The 23,668-nt window shown below is 37.5% G+C and overlaps 1 protein-coding gene across 3 annotated transcripts in view; it reads left to right on the forward strand.

Annotated features, from left to right (window-relative positions):
- RYa (RYamide) overlaps positions 1-22,376 on the forward strand; it is a 77,865-nt gene extending 55,489 nt beyond the window's left edge. For 2 of the 3 annotated variants that reach the window (XM_073988177.1, XM_073988179.1), the window contains 3 exons: positions 15,828-16,182; positions 16,599-17,034; positions 21,254-22,376. In XM_073988177.1, coding sequence (XP_073844278.1) covers positions 16,059-16,182; positions 16,599-17,034; positions 21,254-21,590 — 897 coding nt within the window. In that variant the 5' untranslated portion in view covers positions 15,828-16,058 and the 3' untranslated portion in view covers positions 21,591-22,376. Of the gene's footprint in view, positions 1-15,827; positions 16,183-16,598; positions 17,035-21,253 lie in introns of those variants that run through there. The other variant, XM_073988180.1, reaches the window with a different exon arrangement.
- The last annotated feature ends 1,292 nt before the right edge of the window (positions 22,377-23,668 follow it).

Genomic DNA, 23,668 nt, shown 5'->3' on the forward strand with positions numbered 1-23,668 from the left:
AGATCGACTCAGCTCGTCGAGACATTAATTTTGGTATATATAAGTATGGGTCTGCGACCATTATTTCGATGCGTTACAAACTTTTTGGCCAAAACCAACTTATAATACCCTCCCCACATAGTGGTGTAGGGTATAAAAACGAAAGAAAAGAAAAACAACCGCCACTAAAGTTGAACCCCGCAAACGTTTTAAGGACCATGATCTGCGAATCCGCACCTGGAATGTTCGCACTCTTTATAGAAAAGGTGCAGTTTACGCATTGGCAGATGTACTTGAAAAGTACAAGGCCGACATTACTGCCATACAGGAAATACGATGGAACGGGAAAGGCGTCACAACAACACCTAAAGGTGACGCACTGTATTATAGCTGCCATGACACAAAGCATGAGTTTGGTTGCGGATTTGTAGTTAGTCGGAGGCTAAAACATCTGGTATCAAGCTTCACCCCAGTGAATGAAAGACTTGCTGCAATTCGAATAAAAGCTAAATTCTTCAACATCAGCTTTATTTGCGCTCATGCTCCCACTGAAGAAGAGGACGAACAGACCAAAGATATATTTTACGAGCGCTTAGAAGAAACATATGTATGACCGTTGCCCTGCCCATGACATTAAAATCATTCTAGGCGATTTTAATGCAAAAATTGGAAAGGAGAATATCTTTGGCCCAACAGTCGGGAAATTCAGTCTCCACAGTGAAACATCTGACAATGGTATGAGGCTGATAGACTTTGCAGCTGCAAAAAACATGGTAGTTAGCAGTACCAGATTTAAGCATCTCGATACTCATAAGGGCACCTGGCTGTAGCCAGATCAAAGAACAAGAAATCAAATTAATCACGTTGTGACAGATGGAAGACATGCATCAAGCGTGTTGGATGTACGATCGTTCCGAGGTGCAAACATAGACTCGGACCACTACCTTGTTGCGGAAAAGGTACGTACCAGATTAAACGTAGCAAACAAAGTGCGAACAGACACAACACGGAAGTTGGACATCGGTAAGCTTCAATCACAACAGATAGCCACAGCATATTCCACTCAACTGGCCCAACTGCTTAATCAAAGCACTCCTCGTCCCGATAACATATCAGGACAATGGCAAAACATTGCCCACTCCATGCAAACAGCTGCAAAATCAGTACTTGGATACCAGAGACCTCCACCAAGGAATCCATGGTATGACCAGCAGTGTCGTGCTGCTACCGAAGAGAAAAATGCGGCATATAGGACTACTTTACAATCCGTAGCAACGCGTAGCGCACGAGAGAGGTATCGGGACAAAAAGTAGAGAGGAGAAACGTCTTTTCCGCAGGAAAAATAGAGATACGTAAAAGCGGGAGTGTGAACAAATCGAGATGTACAGGAGACAGAATGAAGTCCGAAAATTCTACCAAAGAGTGAAACATCAAACTGATGGCTTTGGAACTGGCACATCCTCCTGTAGATACCAGCAAAGTAATCTGGTAACTGATACATATAGTGTGCTAAGGATATAGAAAGAGCATTTTTCCAAACTGTTGTTATCCAATAGTAGCGAAGTCGACGAAGATACCACAGATCCAATCCAAGAAGATGGTATTGAATGTATACCACCCGGCCAAGATGAGGTAAAGACAGCAATAAACCGGCTGAAGAATAATAAGGCAGCAGGAGCTGATGGCCTACCAGCCGAGCTGTTTAAAACCGGAGGCGACACGCTGATAAGGTGTATGCATCAGCTAGTTAGCTCCATCTGGCAGGAAGAACGCGTACCCGACGATTGGAACCTGAGCATCCTGTGTCCCGTCCATAAGAAAGGAGTTAAGACTTTATGCTCTAACTATAGGGGCATAAGTCTTCTTCCCATCGCATACAAGATAGTGTCAGGGATATTGTGAAAACGACTAAAGCCCATGGTCAACGAAATAATTGGACCATACCAATGCGGCTTTAGACCTGGCAAGTCCACCATTGACCAGATATTTACCCTGCGCCAAATCCTGGAGAAGACCCAAGAGATGCAGATTGATACCTACCACCTTTTTGTCGGTTGTAAAGCAGCCTTCCACAGCCCGCTACGTTCAAAGGTATTCTGAATTTGGTATCCCCGCAAAGCTCATTCGGCTTTGCAAAATGACTTTAACTGACACGAGGTCCTCAGTTAAAATAGGAAAGAACCTCTCCGAAGAGTTTGGTACCAAAAGAGGTTTCAGACAAGGAGACAGCCTTTCGTGTGACCTTTTCAACATCCTGCTAGAAAAGGTTATACGAGAGGCAAACGTCAAAAGAAGTGACACAATCTACACCAATAGTCACATGTTACTTGCTTATGCTGATGATATAGACATCATAGGATGATCAGTAAAAGAAGTAACCGATACCTTTATGAAGGTCGAAGGAGAATCTGCTAAAGTGGGTATGGCGGTAAACGGCGAAAAGACCAAGCTGACGGTGTCGACGCGCAATGCGTCCATTGAGATCGGACCAACTGTTGAAGTTGGTTCCCATAATTTTGAGGTAGTAAAAGACTTCGTATACCTCGGCACCGCCGTAAACACAACAAACGACATCACTTGTGAAATAAAAAGAAAAATTGTATTGGCAAACAGATGCTACTTTGGCTTAAGTAAGCACTTTAAAAACAAAGCCACAACTCGTCAAACAAAAATAACGCTTTACAAAATACTGATACTACCCGTGCTGATGTATAGTTCTAAAGCCTGGGTACTTGCGCAAGCAGATAAGGCAGTGCTTGACGTGTTTGAGAGAAAAATTCTTCGAAAGATCTACGGACCGATCTGCGTTGACGGTGAATATCGACGTCGCAATATAGTTAAACATATCGAGATGCAGCGATTGCGTTGGCTAGGCCATATCATAAGAATGAGCGATGATGAACCCGCTAAAAAGGCATATAAATTCGAGCCACTTGACGGTGCAAGCAGAATTGGCAGGCCAAAGAATAGATGGCGCAAACAAGTGCATGATGAGATGACAAGGCGCGGTATTCCAAAAAGCGAAGCACAAAACAGAGAGAATTTGAGATCTTTTCTTAGTTCGGTCTATGGAACAAATGTTCTGTAATGGGCCAGCTAAGTAAGTAAGGATTAAAGTTTAAAAGTGTTGCGGAGGAGGAACTTGAAGGAATGAAACGACTTAATCCATTATGGAAGTGGATCTTATTTTGGGAGTCATATCTTTTCGATAGATTTCGCGTCCACTAGTCATTTCAATGGGTCATCGTTTAACTTTTGGACCAGTATACCAGGAAGCATGGACTTGTCCACGGAAAACATAGTATCGCTGCAAACAGGAACACAACGACCAGCATCGGTATACATTTCCAAAGGATCTTCGAAGGAGAGTACCGATATGGACCATTTTAGAAATTAACCGAAATTTGGACAAAATATTAGGAGATCCAAAGTTCGGACCAAATTGGTTGATTAATGTCATTTTTTAAATATTGGAGGAAGTATCGGAATTTGTGGGCCGGTATTACCCATATTCGAACTGAAACTAAGTTTCGACAAAATATGACGAAGCCCAAATTTTGGAGCAAATCGTTTGTTCAGTTCGAGACATATCGTGCCCTCCAGCCACTACATATGGTGCCATAGGGGTTTTCTACACCTTTCGGGCCGTTTTCTCAAGAAGTATGGCCCTGCCCCTGAAAAAAACTTTTATCGTCGTAATGGAGGCAGCGAATTCAAGTTACTTCAACAATAATCAAAGTGATTCGAGAGCAGGTCTTAAAGTGAACTTATCCGAAATTTTGTGTGGTAGGTACCCGAAGGAGTGATCAAATATACTCTATTCTAACCTGATCTATATCTGGTAGATATAACAGTCTGTGTAAATTATGGACCAAATCGGTCACTCCCATCAAGAGATACCGTGCGTACAATTTATCCGAACATTTTTGAAATTTTGTGGGGGAGATATCATAAGGAGTAGACCGAACCTAGACTAAGTTTGGCCAAAATATTACGAAACCCAAACTTTGGACGAAATCGGTGGATCCGTTCTAGAGTTATCGTGCGCTTCATTCAGTCAACCAGACAGAGTCATAGACGGACGGGCATGGCCAAATCAACTCCAAATTTTCTGAAGCGGATTTCGTCCAAACATGCTTAGGTTCTAAAACCATTATTTCGATGAATCACATTTTGCCCTCGTTAGCATAAATGCAGAGGGTATAAAAATGTGCTCAATCAGGTGGTACCTTTATATGGGGGCTATATCAAAGCGTGAATCTATTTTGACAATTTGTAGTGGAAAAGTTTTGTGACTGCAGGTAACCAAATGTCGAATTGCTGGTAATTGCTTCAAAAAATTTTGTTAAAACTCTCAAAATACCGAAAATCGGAAGGTACCGTTATATGGGGGCTATACCAAAACATGGGCCTATGTTGCCGATTTTTGGTGGAGAACTTTCCTGACCACTTATATTCTCAAAGGTCAATGGCTATATCGACTCCGAATTTTATGCTGATAAAGAATATATGTGGATTTCTGAGTGAAATCGGACACTTTTTCAATATGAGGTTTTTGATTCCTATATTTTTTGCTGTGCGGATGCTGCTCATCAGTAAAACATTTTAGTATATTTTCAGAAATTTTTTGACTAACGGTTCTAGAGATATTGCGCCTTCAAATTCTGTAAAAACTATGTGCAAAGAAATACTCATAACATCTTTAATATTGGTCCAAATAGAAAAAAACTTTTTCTGTATTTTTTGTTGTTTTATCAGCTATTTAATAAAAAATAGAAAAAAAATTGCACAGTGGGCTTGGATAGAATTTTCGCGATTTAAAATTTAAAATCAATTTCTATCAATAATTGTACTCTTCGGTATTCTTGAATTTTTTTTTGTATTAACGCACGATTAATTACTACAATTTTTAGACCTATTTGGTAGTGGGATTCGAATGATTACTATTTTTTTTTAATTTTTTTAAAATTTGTCACTACAATTTTTCCCTTATAACAGAGTGAAACCTTTGTTATTTTACCAACAAAATAAATAGATTCATTTATGAACATCTTAAAAACTTCTTCATTTTGCGATTTAAAGAATGCTTTTGCTAATATTTCTTTAATTGAGAAGATTATTTCATTTCCCCTTTAAAATATTTTCATTGTTCACATTAATCTTTAAAAAGAAATAACTCAAACACCCACCGACGCCCACGTGACATTTGACACAAGTGATGATTTTCCACCTGCAATTAAATTGTCAACAAAATATAATTTCAACAATTCCACTGGACATGCAAAAAGAAACTCCGAAAATATCTGCCAAGATACAAATTATGTCCCCCATCATTATCCCAACCCCTACCTTAGCCCCTGCATTCATTGTGCGTAACTTAATTATTAATGTATTTTCTGGTCAGCTCCATCATCAAAGGACGAAGAATGGAACATGTACAAAGTGTGTGTAAAAATGTAAAATTCATTAATACCTCCAATGGTGGTAAGCCACCTTCCACATCACAGTCATCATCCGCACCTCTGTCGTGGTCAATTTTTTACCTTGCCTTTTTTTATTGCAATCTACATTAAATATTAATTTTACCAATTGAGATAAAAATTAACGTATAAAAATCCAGTGCACAAAAATTTAATGACCATAATGACTGGTGGTTGGAGATAGTGTCAGGATATACACAGTGATGTGGGAATTTATTGGTGTTGGAATGTAATGGAGGGCATTGCTGGGCAGCAGCCGCCATCAGATAGATGAATTAATGGCCAATTGTTGCATCGTAAATATGACAATGAAATAAGGAAGCAACAACTTGCAGACAAAATTGAAAAAACACAGACACACACAAATGCCAACGCATACCGGAATGGATAGAAAGCGCGTGGTAACAGTAAAGTTAATGTAATTACAACCACTAATTATCAGTCAAAGTTCATTTAAGTGATACATTAAAATTTAAAAAGGAAGAAACGGGAGTGAATTTTTATACATGTTAGGCATATGTAACAATGTAAACTGTACGCATCATTTTAGGGAAAAAGTTTGAACTTTTGTGGGCGAGGTAGCCAAAGAATTTTGCATTGGTCAAAGCTCATTCCCTGTTAATATTATGCTTAAAATAGTCATTTACATATCATTGAAATATGATCATCCACATGGTAGATTATATCATGGCTGATTATATTTCAATGACATGTAAATGGCTATTTAAGCATAATATTAAAAACGAATAAGTAGCGGATTCTGCACCACTATACTATGACTTGAGATTTTATCAATGCAAAATTCTTTTGGTACATCGCCCACAAAATTTCAAACCTTATCCCTAAAGTTATGCGCACGATAACTCTAGAAGCCCATAACCGATTTGGTCCATACTTTTCTTATCGTAATATTTCTATATGGACTATATCGGTCCACACCATCGGATACCTCCCACACAAATTTTCAAAATTTCTGGCACAAGTGCAGTTTGGGGACTCTTTTCGGATCTACACTATTATTTTTTCGGAGCAAGTTTTACTCCCGTGACCTTCAAACTTATGAATTGAGTATCAGATTTCACCGAAACTTTTCACATCGTTAAAATTCTGGCAAACACACTCGTACTCCTCGGGCGTTTGTCCATACTTTCTGATATTTGATGCACCAAACTCGTAAATTCAGTCCAATTTTTATGACATTTTAAAATTGACAACAAATTCAAACTACAGATAAGTTTGGCAATTTATATTGAAATTGGTTCAGATTTGGATGTAGCCCCAACCAAACACAAAATTAGGCAGACATTTTGATAAAACAAGGAAAATGCGAGGCAATATTTTCTAAAAAAAATTTCTCCAAATTATACATAAATCGTTGCGGTGCACAGTGGCCAACTTTCCAAAAAACCTGTCCAAAAATCGAAAAAAATGATCAATTTACACTAAATACTGTAAAATATTATTTATAGCAGCCCACTGCGTGTAGTTATGAAATAAACTATAATTTAAAAAAAATAAGTTTCAGTGCTTTATTTAGAAATGCACTTAAAACAAGGAAATAATTTGTCGCTTAGCCTCAATAAATATAGTCTGTCTCATGATGCAATCTCTCAAATAAAACGCTTGCCGTTTAATTTTGCCACCATTTATAATTTAAATGCAAGCGTTTTATTTGAGAGATTCCATCATGAGAAAGAATATATTTATTGAGGCTAAGCGACAAATTATTTCCTTGTTTTAAGTGCATTTCTAAATAAAACACTGAAACTTATTTTTTATACCCTACACCACTATGTGGGGAGGGTATTATAAGTTGGTTTTGGCCAAAAAGTTTGTAACGCATCGAAATAATGGTCGTAGACCCATACTTATATATATCAAAATGAATGTCTCGACGAGCTGAGTCGATCTGGCTATGTGTGTCCGTCCGTCAGTCCGTCCGTCTGTCCGTCTGTCCATCTAAACCTTGTAATCACGCTACAGGCCACAATTTTGATCGGATCGTCACGAAATTTTAGATGTTGATGGGGGTCCCGGAGGGGAAGAAGCCTATTGATTTTGGTGATGGTCGGATAATATTTAGGGGTCGGAAAGGGCAAAAAACTTAGGTGGATAAAAAGACAACGTTTTTTTCCAAAGCCAATATCTCAGCTTCTATATAAAGTATACCAAAAGCAAAACCTGACAATGAAAGCAAAAAATATCACCTTTCTAATGATGTAAAGTAGGTGCTCGTAGGTGATCAAACAACGAAGATTTTAATTATATTGACAAATATCACAGCTTTGGTTGAAAATTTTCCAAAAGCAAAGCCTGACTATGAAAGAAGAAGATCCCGTCTGTACAATGATGCAAACTAGGTCGGCGTAGGTAACCAAATGACGGAGATATCGCAATAGTCGGTAATACATCCCATGTTTCTATTTTTTTGGAAATCACGCTACAGGTCGCAATTTTGATCGGATCGTCACGTAAATTTGAGGGTTAATGGGGGTCTCACAGGTGAAGAAGCCTATTGATTTTGGTGATGGTCGGATAATATTTAGGGGTCGGAATAGCAAACACTTATTTGGGGAAAATTCAACATTTTATTTCAAAGCCAATATCTCTGTTTCTTTAAGAGGTATATCAAAAGCAAAACCTGGCAAGGAAAGTGAAAAATATCACCTTTCCAGCGATGTACATTAGGTTGTCGTAGGTGGTCAAATAGTAGAGATATGGCAATAATCGATAATGCATCCCATTTTCCGATTTTTTTGTAATCACGCTACAGGTCGCAATTTTGATCGGATCGTCACGAAATTTTGGGGGTTAATGGGGGTCCCAAAGAGAAAGAAGCCTATTGATTTTGATGATGGTCGGATAATTTTCAGGGGTCGGAATGGGCAAGCACTTATTTGGAGAAAGGTCAACGTTTTATTTCAATGCCAATATCTCTGTTTCTTTAAGAGGTATATCAAAAGCAAACCCTGGCAAGGAAAGTAGAAAATATCACCTTTCCAGCGATGTACATTAGGTTGTCGTAGGTGGTCAAATAGTAGAGATATGGCAATAGTCGATAATGCATCCCATTTTCCGATTTGTTTGTAATCACGCTACAGTTCGCAATTTTGATCGGATCGTCACGTATATTTTAGGAGTTGATGCGGGTCCCACAGAGGAAGAAGGCTATTGATTTTGGTGATAGTCGGATAATATTTAGGGGTCGGAATGGAGAAAAACTCATTTTGAGACTAATTCAAAGTTTTATTCTTTGTGAATATATTGGCTTCTAGTAGGGGTATTCCAACGGTAAAATCTGTCAATTGAAGAAGAAGATATTACCTTTACATTGGTGTAAAGCAGGTTGGCGAAGGTGGTCAAACAAGGGAGATACCACAATAGTCGGTAATGCATCCAATTCTTCCATTTTTTACAATCAAGCTACAGGTCGTAATTTTGATCGAATGGTCACGAGAGTTTGGTTGCTTAAGGGGGTCCCAGAGAGAAAGAGGCATATTATTTTTGGTGGTAGTCGGATTATATTCCCTAAAAGAAATATTTACCAGTGAAAATCTTATGCACAGGGGTAGTGGTGTAGGGTATCACATGGTTAATAATATTTTATTTTTAACTTTTTAGTATATAATTTTTTTTTTTTTTTGACCACTGAGAACAAAATTATAGTCAATTTAGGCCGAAAACTTAGATAAAAACTTTAAAATACATGAAAAAGCTGGACTTACGTCCATAATTTTGGGTGGGGAAGTTTCTGTACCATTGGGGACTCCAAATGCCAAGTTGCAGCCAATTCGCCTCGAAATTAAAATAAAATCCTCATAATACTTGAAATCGGGTGGTACCGCTATATGGGGGCTATACCAAAACCTTGACCTATGTTCACAATTTTTGGTGGGGAAATGTCTGTATCATTGGAAATTCCAAATGACAGGTAATTCGGGCAAAAATGAAGATAAAATCCTCAAAATACCTGAAATCTGGTGGTACCGCTATATGGGGGCTGTAGGAAAAATTGGGCCCATATACATGTATTGTCATCCAAATCTGAAAAGTGTGCAAAGTTTCAGTTCAATTGGTCAACTGCAACTGTGTGGAAAATGAGTTACCAGAGTTGAAATGCAAGTTAAATAAAACACCGTTAAAACACTGTAAAATGGACCAATCTTTGTTTTAATTTCATATTCATGTATTGTCATCCAAATCTGAAAAGTGTGCAAACTTTTAGTCCGATTGGTCAACTGCAACTGTGTGGAAAATGAGTTACCAGATTTGAAATGCAATTTAAATAAAACACCGTAAAAACACTGTAAAATTGGTAAAAATGGACCAATATTGGTTTTGATTTCATATTCATGTATTGTCATCCAAATCTGAAAAGTGTGCAAAGTTTCAGTTGTGTTAAAAATGAGTTACCAGGTTTGAACTAAACGGACCAAAGCAAGTTAAATAAAACACTGTAAAAATATATACGTTTCTTCTTTAGTAAGTGGGTATAAAAAACAGGTCAAAGTGACCTATTTGAAATTTGTTTCGTTTCAATATTTAAGTTGCTGTTTATACCAAAATAAAGGAAATCAAAAACCTCATCTTGAAAAAGAAATCCCCATATATAAAAAATGTGCTACCTAGATAGAATTCATACCTGTCGAACCCCGGCCACAATATCTATTAATTCCGATAATGTGCTACTCTGAAGAATTCGGCATAGAAATTCAGTGTATTGGATTTTAATATATTTACAATTTAATTTGGTAGACCCTTTCGGAAAAAGCCTTTTCGAAGTCGACAAAAACCGGATGTAGGCGCAGTTTGGATTCTTTAATGATTACTCGGAGTGACAAAATATGTTAAAAACCAGAATATTGTGGTCTAAATCCGGCTTGTAGCTTGCGAAGTGTGGCATCAATTTCTCGCGAAATTCGATCGAGTATGATCTGACAGAAAACTTTGAGTTGTGTTGATAACAACATGATTCCTCTCCAGTTGTTGCAATCTGAGTTTGTGTCTCTATTTTGGTACTATTATAAGTATTCCCTGCATCCACTCTCTTGGGAATTTTTCGGTTTGTCATGTAGTTTAAAACAGGGGGTGAGTTGTGTGGATAGCAACATGATTCCTCTCCAGTTGTTGCAATCTGAGTTTGTGTCTCTATTTTGGTACTATTACAAGTATTCCTTGCATCCATACTTTTGGGAATTGTTGCCATGTGGTTTCAAACAGGGGGTGAAGAATCTGAGCTCTTTTGTAAATGCGTGTTTTAAACTTTTCGTGTACGATACCATCCGCTCCTGCCACTATGCCTGAATGGCTGTTTCGAATATCTAATTCAATTTCATTAATACTGAGGATTTCGATATTAATGTGTGATATTTTAGGGATGTTGAGTCAGATTATGTCAATGTTATTAGCAGGGGAAGAAATGGGTGTGCTGAAGACTTCGGTAGAATATTCTTTTCCATCGTTTATGTTGGTCTTTGTAGCTTATATAGGAACAGCCAAGTTCCTTTTGTTTTCAATCATGCAATAATTTTAAACTTTCTGTAGAGCCAGCGATTTCAGCTTTCTCGGCAATTGATTCAAACCATTTGCGTTTATTGCGCCTCCATAACTGTGCTTAACACACGTATCACTTGAGGTGTACGCTTGATGGTCTCTACGTACGTTGCTCTTGGTTTTGGAATTGTTGGCTTTCCCCCATTTCAATTTCTCTCAGGTATTGTCGGAGATGCATTTTTTACATGACTTTGACATTTTGCCTAAAACAGTTTCGCCAGTAGAAACAAAGGCACTCTTCATCAAGGTCCGCTGCTCGTCAATTGCTATATCTCGGTTTCCACCAGGGTTTCGGAGTCGAGGTATTTTTGGCTCGACTCCGACTCCGACTCCAGACGAGTTTTTTTCACGACTCCGGCTCCGACTCCGGGTCGACTCCGAGAGTAAAATCCTATACCACTAAAAATGAATAAAATTTACACAAATTGTTAACTTTTTCCTATATTTTTGCCTACATAGGCTAATGTGTTAGATTTTCCTTACATATTCATTAGAAAGGACATTCGTTCGAATACATTCGAACATATCAATATTGTTTCTGCCGAATCTTACATTGAATAATAACAAAAATAGAACGTTTTTGTCGGTTTTCCTTTTTTGCACGAGTATATTCTGGACAGAATTTTTCCGCGTAAGAAAATCGTTAAGCTTTCAAAATAAGTGAAAATGAAGGAGCAATACAAATCATAAGGACTACATGCAAAACAATTATAGGCAATTCATAACCAAGTTTCAAACTGGATGTAAGCCAACATTTTAGTGTGCTTAGCCTCAAAAGGAGACCCCCAGTTGTAAAGCTCAATAACAGCCATTTTTCTTGATTTTTTTTTTTTTCGAGAAAACTACGTAACTTTTTGGCAGTTTTGTTTTCTTCATCTGAACGAGAAAAATATTACGAAGTTTTGAGGCCGTCTACGAAACCCTGTTTTTATTAAAGCATTGTGGGGTGCCAACTTTAGCTCAAAATCTAATAAACCAATTGTCATATATATTTGTGGCCGATTTCGAGAAAAACACAGTTTATGCTGCAAACAAAATAAAATAAATTGTTCCAATCCAACGCTCACACTAAGGCAATATTGTTCCGATCGACTTAAAAATTTGACTACCTATTCTATGATATTTATGCATTCTACTTTTTTTCTGAAATTTATACACATTTTGAACATTGGTGTGGAAATATTTGAGATATAGTGTGTATTCTACCCAGCACGTAGGCAGATGGAAGTTTTTGGGAACTGAAAAATTAGCACACGATGAGATTTCATGCATGAAAATATTCTACAAAAATGTTGCTAGGAAATTTTTATGTAGGGTCGGTCCACTAGGACAAGAAATCGATATTGTATGTTTTCACTTCTTTATCAATTTTACCCGATCCTTTCTCATGAGAACTATGAATATATATTTTATTGAATTTCGTATGTAATTGTGTAGAAAAGTCGGATACACATGAACTATATCTGCTCCTGGCGGAGAGATCCGGTTATTTGAATGTCTACATCTAAAGTCTTCATCTAGTATATAGAAAGAAAGGTTCCTCACTGAAAACATGTCATCTAAAAAAGATGAAACAATGTCTCCAAACTGAGATATAAAGCTATTTTCTCAATGATGGATGGGGGTCAATGAAAAAATTCATTATGTCATAAGTCAGAAATTTCAGCTATGGGATCTTTTGGGGTTCTCAATTGGGGCTTTCAGAAACTTCAGCTATGGGATCCTTTGGGGTTTTCAATTGGGGCTTTCATTCCGAAAAGGAATTTTTCCACCCCTAGATCTTGAATTCCATTTTGTGCCACAGGGTATTCAGTAAGATTTCCCATAGAGACCACACTGTCTTTAATAAAAGACAAGGATGACTTCTCATAAAAAACTGGATGAGAATACCAATAGACCTTTGTGAGAAAGCAGTAAGACTTATGACGAAAGAGGTTACAGGTCCAATCATAATTCGATTGTCATAGAGCATTACATTTGTTTGCAAAAATTTAAAGAATCAATTGGATCAACAAAATAGGGATGAATGGAATGTGAATCGTCCCTTAATTTGGTATAATATACCGTTTGCATATATATTTTCTTATACATTTCTTTTAAAATAAAAAATGATTTTTAAAAAAAGTTCTTGTTCTATAACGTGGAAAAATTTTGCCCGGTGTCGGAGTCTGAGTCGAAAAAAATAACTCGACTCCGACTCCAGCAAAATTGCTCGACTCCGACTCGTAGACTCCGACTCCGAAACCCTGGTTTCCACATTAGAGTAGAAACCATTGCTTATTTGAGGACTCTGAATTTTTCAACTCTCCACAAACATAAGCCTGTACAACTCTTAGTCTCAGCTCACCTTTGCACATAGGTTTCAATCAGGAAATTTTTGGCCAAAACCCTATTTTTGAAGTTTCGAAATTTAAATTTTTTGTTTGCACAGAATAATAAAAAAACACATACATTCATCTGAAAATAATTAGTTTTTGTAAATAGCGTTAGTATTCGTTGATTGGCGCAGTGCCAAAGTTGACACTTTTTTATGTAAAAATAAAACAGACTTTGTGCTGTAAAATATACAATTTTTGTTGTATTGCGTCGCTGCATAAATATACAGAAGTGAGACCAAAGTTATTATGAGTCGGGAAGCTGTTAATGAGTACTTTCATAATATTTACAAAAAGAACGATGAAATTTGTAAAATTAGCGTAATAAAATCAATGTTTTTATATATATTAAAAATTATTTTTTTATTTTTTAAATATACTTAAACTTTTAAAAAAATGTCCAAATATGTCCACCTCCAAATCGAATTTGAAAGATAGCAGGGGGTCTGTACTAATAAATTCAGAAGTCAAATCGTGCTCAAATTTGCCACAGTTAAAATAAAGTGGATTTTTTTATTTTAAGATGGGAGCATTTTTTGTAAATACCTGTTGTGACTGTACGTAGTATCCAATTGAAATTGAACGGTAATAACCACATCTATCAACCGATTTTCCTTAAAATTTATATTTAAGGGTTTCAGAGTGTAGAAAATAAGTATGTATAATTTTTTTGAATATAGGTAAATTTTTTGTCATAGCCCCACATAAAAGTACCGTCCGATTTTAGATATTTTGTGCATTTTAGCGACACTTTATGACCGATTTGGCTGAAATTTGGTATTTTGACCTCTTGGAAGATATGAATCCATCGTACCAAAAATTATTAACATAGGTCAATGTTTTAGTTTAGGCCCCACACAACGGGACCACCCTTTTCAAAAAATTTTGGCAGTTTTTCGTCATTTTGGTCGATAAAACGTAAGAATTGCTGTTTGTACACATTTATTATAAATAATAATTATCGGGTGTAGGAACAGAGCAGGAATTCTAAAATTTGTTCTTAGAGTAACTGTTGGCACATATGTGGAGTTAAAATATGGATATGGCTTTTGAAAAGCATACTATGTAAAATACTAAAAGGTACAGAATTTGATATAATTTGTTATTGTGTAAGGGTTAGCAGAAATTTTTGACATTTTAGGAGGAGATTTCGGAAATTCATTATTGTGTATTTATATGTAAATTACTATGATTGGGTTTGGAAAAACTGATAGAGCTAGAAATGAGATTCGCGATTGTTATAAATGGTTGATAAGAGAAGGTTTTTTTTGTAGGTTTTGCCCAGGTGTATGGAAAGTACTAAATTTGGTACCGTTTTGTAATTGCGTGAACGATAATATAAGGAGTTTTTTTGAAATGCTTACAATTTCTGAAATTTGTTATGCGGGTCCCTGATGGCTGAAATGGTATTGGAAATACCTTCTATTAGGCTACAAAAAGTACTGAGATACGGCTGATTTTTTTTTTTTAATTTAACCAAAATGGTACGAAAGGTACTTAAATAAAATTTAATATTGATTAAATTGGTATTAGTGCAACAAAATGTTCAATGTTCGCCATTTCTATATTAAATATTGTTTATTTGTTTTTTATTCTTTCCGCAAACGAAGTAGCGGGCACTTTGCTAGTTTTCATATATAAGGTTTGTAAATCAAATGGAAAAAATTTAGGATGTAGGAGTTGGAAATTTTTTTCTGGGTCGCCCTTTCCTTTTATTTAAGTGTTCTTGTCCTCCTTATTTATAGAGTTGGGTAATCTAGTACCTAGTTCACTGTACTAGTTCCAAAACGTATGAGTAACGTCATGAAATCTAACGTGTTGTTCATACAAATTATGTTCCATAGATAGTTCCATATAGTTCATTTGGCACAACTCTACATATTTATTTTATACTTTAGCCCACTACCAGAAAATGTGTATTCTCCTAGTGTGTTGATACAGTTTGGTTTCAGCAATTTAACCGTTAGGTTAATATAGCAGGAGTTATGCAAATATAGATTATTTGCTAACGACAATATTATATTTTGTACAATCTACAACAAAAAACTCACCAACAATGCCTTATTTGTAACTTTTTTTAAATACTTACTTGTTTAAGGGATTAATCAGTACTTTAGTCACCCAGTCAGCCGGTGAGTCAATAACCTAACCCTTTTATTATTAATATTTGCGGATTACAAACAATATAAGTAATGTGACAAAAACCTATGATTTATTATTAAATCAGGAAATTAATTCAACAGCATTCTGCAACAAAAAAAAAAACGTTGCCGTATGACTTATACGTCACTTAACCTTAAATCTCTTTAGAAAAAAATTATTGACCTACCAACGCCATTGTAAACATTAAACAATGCATCATCATTTTTTATAACTCTTTTGTTTCATATTTGAAAACCATTTATAATTTTTTATATATTTATTCTTTGTTTTATTACAGCTTCCCGCCCAAAAAAAAAAACAACAACAATAAATAACGAAGCCAATACAAAAACAGGTGCTTTGTTTGACTGCTCTTCCTCGATTTTTTAGCTGTAAATCCTTTGACGTCTTTATTTTATTGTGGGATTTCTTTGGTCCTTTTTGTTTTGATTTTTTAAACAACATCATCACCACGACCACCACCTCTACTACCACCACGACAACCACCTGTAAGGCTTTAAATCCCAAAATGGTTGATATCAAATCCATTTGCCACTTAACAATTTTATTGCTGTCATTCTGTTTTATGCTGGTGCATTGTTCGCTGGAGCCAACAGATCAATTTCTAGATAATCCCACAGATGTCAAACAAGGTGAGTATTCAAAACAAGGAAATAAAAACGTTTGTGTGTGTGTGTGTAAGCCGTTTAGGTTAATGTGCAGATATTTTGGTTGTTTCCGTTTGAAACACGTGCTACTAGAGGGTCAGTATTATAATGTTTCAAGTATTTTGAATACTTTAAAAAAATTTAAAAATTATATGATTTTTTAAAGCTCTTAAACAACCTTTGTTATGGACATTAAAAATTATTTTAGTTGAAACCCTATTCGAATATCTTTATGGTCTCCTAAATATAGTTTAACACAATTGTAATCGAATATTTTAAATTGTTACCATCTAACTAACACCTTCCCGTTGTTTTTCTTAACTTATTCCTCTTTCTTTGTTTTTTCCTTTCTTCCATTTGTTTCGCACCAAACCCCATCCATCCCCTTGAAACGTGAGTAGATGTCTTAACAATGCACAAACGTCCTTCATTCTTTGTGGGCAGTCGCTATGGCAGATCATCTGGCGGTGCTTCATCATCTTCAGTGGCTAGCGGTGCTTATGCACCATCAAAAACCCGACGCCTTAATGTGGTGCCACGCAATGATAGATTCTTTTTGGGTTCACGTTATGGCAAACGAGCGGGTACGCAAATTGAAAATCACGAACCGATGGAATCATTGTTAGCAACACCCTATGAACAAGCTTTGTTTTCAGAAATCTCAACTGGCACTCAATTAAGCAACAAACCAGCGCCATCAGCAGCTGCTAAACCAATGATGTTGATAAACAATCCTGACTACAATGGTGATGATGAACCAGCAAGCGGTGGCAGCACAACACCCTATATGTCCTGTGTATACACTGGTTTACAGAATTTCTATCGCTGTAACAGTATGTAAGTTAAAGGTTAGAACCCATTGTTTTCATATTTCTAATAATTATGGATGTTTGTATTTTTGTTTCAATTTGCAAATGGTATATTGGGGTGGAACGAGAAGTTTACGAAAACTAGAAGGGTAAATTGGGGAAGTAATTAAAGTGAGAAACATCTATTCTTAGTTATAAAGGAGAAGATACATATGTCCAGGGATGGTCCGCATGACATGTTTTAGGTTTTCGACCGCCAAAAAGTTGTAAATGTCGAAAACGTCATACACATGTATAAAACGTATAAAAACAAGTAAGAAAGTTTCAGTCAGCTGACTCGACAGAGATATACCCTCAGCTTCGGACCCAAAGAAAGAAGTAAACACATTACTTCTGACGTCTATAGGTTTTTTTTTTCGATTTGTTGGTCAATTTCTCAGGAAATATTAACTTGTCGCCGAAAAAATTGTACCATCGTAATTAGGGCCGCATACACAACAAATATTTAAAAACGATCTCAACTTACCTACTTACTTATCTGGCCCATTACAGAACATTTGTTCTATAGGCCGAACTAAGAAAAGATCTCCAATTCTCTCTATTTGTTGCTTCGCTTTCTGGAATACCGCGCCTTTTCATCTCATCATCCACTTGTTTGCGTCATCTATTCCTTGGCCTGCCAATTCTGCGTGCACCGCCAAGCGGTCTGTGTTTATACACCTTTTTAGCGGGGTCATCATCGCTCATTCTTATGATATGGCCTAGCCAACGCAATCGCTGCATCTCGATACGTTTAACAATATTGATGTCGTTGTACCGCAGATACAGCTCGTGGTTCATGCGACGTCGATATTCACCGTCAACGCAGATTGGTCCGTAGATCTTTCGAAGAATTTTTCTCTCAAACACACCAAGCACTGCCATGTCTGCTTGCGCAAGTACCCAGGCTTCGGAGCCATACATCAGCACGGGTAGTATCAGTGTTTTGTAGAGCGTTATTTTTGTTTGACGAGATGTGGCTTTGTTTTTAAACTGCTTACTTAAACCAAAGTAGCATCTGTTGGCCAATACAATTCTTCTTTTTATTTCACAACTGATGTCGTTAGTTGTGTTTACGGAGGTGCCGAGGTATACGAAGTCTTTTACTACCTCAATATTATGGGAACCAACTTCCACAGTCGGTCCGAGCTCAATGGACGCATTGCGCGTCGACACCATCAACTTGGTCTTCTCACCGTTTACCGCCAGACCCACTTTAGCAGATTCTCCTTCGACCTTCATAAAGGTATCAGTAACTTCTTTTACTGATCGGCCTATGATGTCTATATCATCAGCATAAGCAAGTCACATGTGACTATTGGTGTAGATCGTGCCACTTCTTTTGACGTTTGCCTCTTGTATAACCTTTTCCAGCAGGATGTTAAAGAGATCACACGAAAGGCTGTCTCCTTGTCTGAAACCTCTTTTGGTACCAAACTCTTCGGAGAGGTTCTTTCCTATTTTAACTGAGGACCTCGTGTCAGTTAAAGTCATTTTGCAAAGCTGGATGAGCTTTGCGGGGATACCAAATTCAGACATGGCTTGGAATACCTTTGAACGCAGCGGGCTGTCGAAGGCTGCTTTATAATCGACAAAAAGGTGGTAGGTGTCGATCTGCATCTCTTGGCTCTTCTCCAGGATTTGCCGCAGGGTAAATATCTGGCCAATGGTGGACTTGCCAGGTCTAAAGCCGCATATGGTCCAGTTATCTCGTTGACCATAGGCTTTAGTCGTTCGCACAATATCCCTGACACGATCTTGTAAGCAATAGGGAGTAGACTTATGCCCCTATAGTTAGATGGTGCTAACTAGGTGATGAATACACCTTATCAGCGTGTCGCCACCGGTTTTGAACAGCTCGGCTGATAAGCCATCGGCTCCTGCTGCCTTATTATTTTTCAACCGATTTATTGCTGTCTTTACCTCATCTTGGCTGGGCGGTATACATTCAATACCATTTTCTGGGATTGGGACTGTGGTATCTTCGTCGTCTTCGCTACTATTGGATACCAACAGTTTTGAAAAATGTTCTTTCCATATCCTGAGTACACTATCTGCATCAGTTACCAAATTACCTTGCTGCTCTCTACAGGAGGATGTGCCTGTACCAAAGCCATCAGTTTGATGCTAGACTCTTTGGTAGAATTTTCGGACTTCATTCTGGCTCCTGTACATCTCGATTTTTTCCTGTACATCTGCGGAAAAGACGTTTCTCCTCTCTCCTTTTCTCCCTGTATTTCTCTCGTGCTCTACGCGTTGCTACGGATTGTAAAGTAGCCCTATATGCCGCATTTTTCTCTTCGGTGGCAGCACGACACTCCTGATCATACCATGGATTCCTTGGTGGAGGCCTCTGGTATCCAAGTATGGATTTTGCGGCTGTTTGCATGGTGTGGGCAATGCTTTGCCATTGCGCTGATATGTTATCGGGATGAGGAGTGCTTTGATTAAGCAATTGGGCTAGTTGAGTGGAATATGCTGTGGCTATCTGTTGTGATTGCAGCTTACCAATGTCTAACTTTCGTGTTGTGTCTGTTCGTACTTTGTTTGCTACGTTTAAGCGGGTGCGTACCTTTGCTGCAACAAGGTAGTGGTCCGAATCAATGTTTGCGCCTCGGAACGATTGTACATCCAACACGCTCGATGAATTCTTCCATCTATCACAACATGATTAATTTGATTTCTTGTTTTCTGATCTGGAGACAGCCAGGTGCCCTTATGAATATCGAGATGATTAAATCTGGTACTGCTAACTACCATGTTTTTTGCAGCTGCAAAGTCTATCAGCCTCATACCATTGTCAGATGTTTCACTGTGGAGGCTAAATTTCCCGACTGTTGAGCCAAAGATATTCTCCTTTCCAATTTTGGCATTAAAATCGCCTAGAATGATTTTAATGTCATGGGCAGGGCAACGGTCATATGTTTCTTCTAAGCGCTCGTAAAATATATCTTTGGTCTGTTCGTCCTTTTCTTCAGTGGGAGCATGAGCGAAAATAAAGCTGATGTTGAAGAATTTAGCTTTTATTCGAATTGCAGCAAGTCTTTCATTCACTGGGGTGAAGGTGGATAACAGATGTTTTAGTCTCCGACTAACTACAAATCCGCAACCAAACTCATGCTTTACTTCATGGCAGCTATAATACAGTGCGTCACCTTTAGGTGTTGTTGTGACGCCTTTCCCAATCCATCGGCCTTGTACTTTTCAAGTACATCTGCCAATGCGTAAACTGCACCTTCTCTATAAAGAGTGCGAACATTTCAGGTGCAGCTTCGCAGATCAAAACGTTTGCGGGGTTCGTCAACTTTAGAGGGGTTTGTTTTTCTTTTCTTTCGTTTTTTCATAGTAGGCTGTTTTTCTAGGGGAGAGTTACTAACCCGACGCCCAAACCCAAGCTTTTAACGTTCTTATGGGTGAACGCGCGGCACATGTTAGCTCACTACATTTAACGGGTGTTAAAGGCAGTTCCCCAGGTGACACCACGGGGAGGTCAGTGTCCACTTGAGATGAAAGAGGGACCAAGATAAATCCTGGGCTTTGCCATGTTAAAACCGGTCAGGACCGTTGCTTGGTATCTTCCATCCCCTACGTCACCCAAATTCTCTGGTAAAACTTATCAAAATATGATACAGAGATACGAGGTTGTAAAAAAAGTCATAATCCCAATGTACCCATTCCACAAAGACTTTAAAAATTTATTTTTTTAATTTTGAACTTTTTTGTTTTTCTTATAGAGTGTTATCCAGTCAGTTTGCGCTGATTGTTTCCTTATATAGAAACCTCTTATTCTGAAGACGAAATTTGTTACAACTCTAAAAATTCCCCACTCCTTGATACTGACTTTGCCTTTAAATTTTGACAAGGAATGATTTTTTTTCTTAGGTGAGTAAAACAAATTTTCGTTACCAAAGAAAAAAATACTCGCCTTTCTCTTTTCCTGGCAGACTGTTCCGTCATTTGAACAGTGTGTATATGTGAATGTGGTTTCCCTATATAGTCGTGGACCTCTGTTTTTGCTATGTTCACATTCAACTTCTTTTGCTAAACATAAAGGTCAGACACAGATTAAAGTTCTCTTTTCATTTTTCTCCTTTTCTGCCTACCTAATACACCTTTTGCAAATTTGAAAATAATATTGAAATACAAAACAAAAATCTATAAATATATTTCGCATATTTTTTTGAATGAATTTTATAATAATTTTCTAGTGATGATAACATGTTTTATGTTAAAAATACAGTTAAGAATGATGCCGCCTACCAAAATAATTTTAATAATAATTATGATGATGATGATGACGGTGATGTTGACGATGCTGATGATGAAGAAAATAAAATTGACGATGTTAACTCTGCTGTTTATAATGACGATGATGCTGGTGATGGTGAGGGAATTGTTGGCAGCAATGTTGGTGATATCCATGAAGTACTCTCAACTGATGCAACACAGGCTGCTGATGATGGGGTTGGAGCTGCTGATGAAGATTTAGTTTTACTTTTTAATGAAGCTGGTGGCGCGCATACCAATGTCAATGGTAAAAATTAAAATATATTTTCGTTTCTTAATGTGTTTTCAAAACACAAAGAGACTGGCTAAAATCTCTACATCAACCCACCTACATATGTATGTATTTTATGACATGTCTGCTTGCCAAGAGTTCCCTCTATCAAAGAAAGAAATATTCAAACCATAAACTGAAACTGATTAGAAAATATTTCGTTGTTAAGTATGAAAATCCAACACTTATAAAATGTCCACTTATGTACGAGTACATGTGTAAACACCACACATACCCAGTTATACTAGAATTAAAATTTAATAAAATAAATTTAATTCAATAAACAAGGGCTGGATAAAGTTTAATTCTAGTACAAACAAAACGACACACACACACACTTCACACTTTATATTAGCAATAACAAATAGAAAACAACATATGAAAGTCAGCAGAGTCAAAAAATAAACAAAGTCATTGTATATAGTAGTTACATTAAACAAATGTTTGTTAGAAAAAATAAAATAAAAAAATTTAAAAACCCCTGAACCATAAGAATTTACAAAATCTTCAATGCAAACATTGTATGTCCATATAAAATAAACTAAATATGTATTTATTAATGTTTTTGTTTTTATTTATTGTTATATATTTTTGTTGTATATTTAAAAATATGTTATTACACAACAAACCAAAAAAAAGTTCTTGATGAATATTATGAAGAATTATTATACACCTGAATGTATTATTAAGCTATTTGTAAAGAAGCTATGAATGAAATATAAAAAAATACGCAACAAAATTGTACTTTAAAAATCAAATTAATTTAACAAAAACCAACAAATTATATATACAACAATATACATACATATATTACAAGTGAATAAATGCACAAATACGCCAAACATTGAGCAAAATCTTTGTTGTTCTTGTTTTAAGGTTCTTATTTAGGTTAAAAGGTTTGTATTGGTACCGAGGGGGGTATTAGTGACATCATCGTGTATACGCACTACGAACACACTACTTGGTTAAAGCTGATTGGCCGAGTTTCAGAGAGTTCACCAATCGCCGCTTCAGAGAATTGCCCAATCCTTCTGATATTCGGGTAGCGGAAAGGATGTTCCGAGACATCATCACTGCTGCAGCCGCTCGCCATATCCCTGTTGGTCGAATACCCGAAGTAAGACCAAATTTCCCAGCAGAGGCGACGGGATTAGCAAATGAGCGTGATGAGCTTCGTCGTATCAACACCAATGACCCCAGAGTCAGGGAGCTGACACTGGAAGTTAACAGGCCGGTCGGCGAGCATAAGCGGAACAAATGGTTAAATCATCTGAAGAGCTGCAACATTGGAGCCGGTATAGGTGAATGAGCGTGATGAGCTTCGTCGTATCAACACCAATGACCCCAGAGTCAGGGAGCTGACACTGGAAGTTAACAGGCTGGTCGGCGAGCATAATCGGAACAAATGGTTAAATCATCTGAAGAGCTGCAACATTGGAGCCGGTATAGGTGAAGTGTGGGCAACGGTTAAGTCACTTTCGAACCCTGGAAGAAGGGAAGATAGGACTTCAGTCACGTTTGGCGACGTTACGTTGACTGACCCGAAGAGGTACGCAAGTTTGTCGAGCATCCCGTGAGTTACAGGGCGAAGAGAAGAGTATTACGTCGCATCAGATCTATTCCTGCCAAGGATGAACCACCACAATTTACAATGGATGATGTTGCCAATGCCATCAGGAGCGCTAAATCATCCAAAGCGTTGGACCTTGATGGAATCTCCATGGTAATGTTGAAGCAGCTGGATGAGCCGGGAGTCGAGTATCTCACCAAAGTCTTCAACTTGCCGCTAGCCACCCTCGTTGTTCCCGAAGTCTGGAAAATTGGCAGGGTGGTGCCACTACGGAAGCTAGGCAAGGATGCCAGCAAAAGTGAATCGTACAGACCGATTTCGCTTTTGTCGCCAGTAGCAAAGACACTTGAGGCCTTGCTCCTCCCCAGTATCAGAAATAGCTATCATGTTGCCGATCATCAGCATGGATTCCGTAAGCAGCACAACACGACAACAGCGCTGCACGCCATTATCACATATATATGTAAAGCACTCAACCAGAGACGGCCGTGCGAT

The sequence above is a fragment of the Musca autumnalis genome, unplaced genomic scaffold, assembly GCF_047663935.1.
Source record: "Musca autumnalis isolate F117 unplaced genomic scaffold, ASM4766393v1 scaffold_5, whole genome shotgun sequence".
In the NCBI taxonomy this organism is placed as follows: domain Eukaryota; kingdom Metazoa; phylum Arthropoda; class Insecta; order Diptera; family Muscidae; genus Musca; species Musca autumnalis.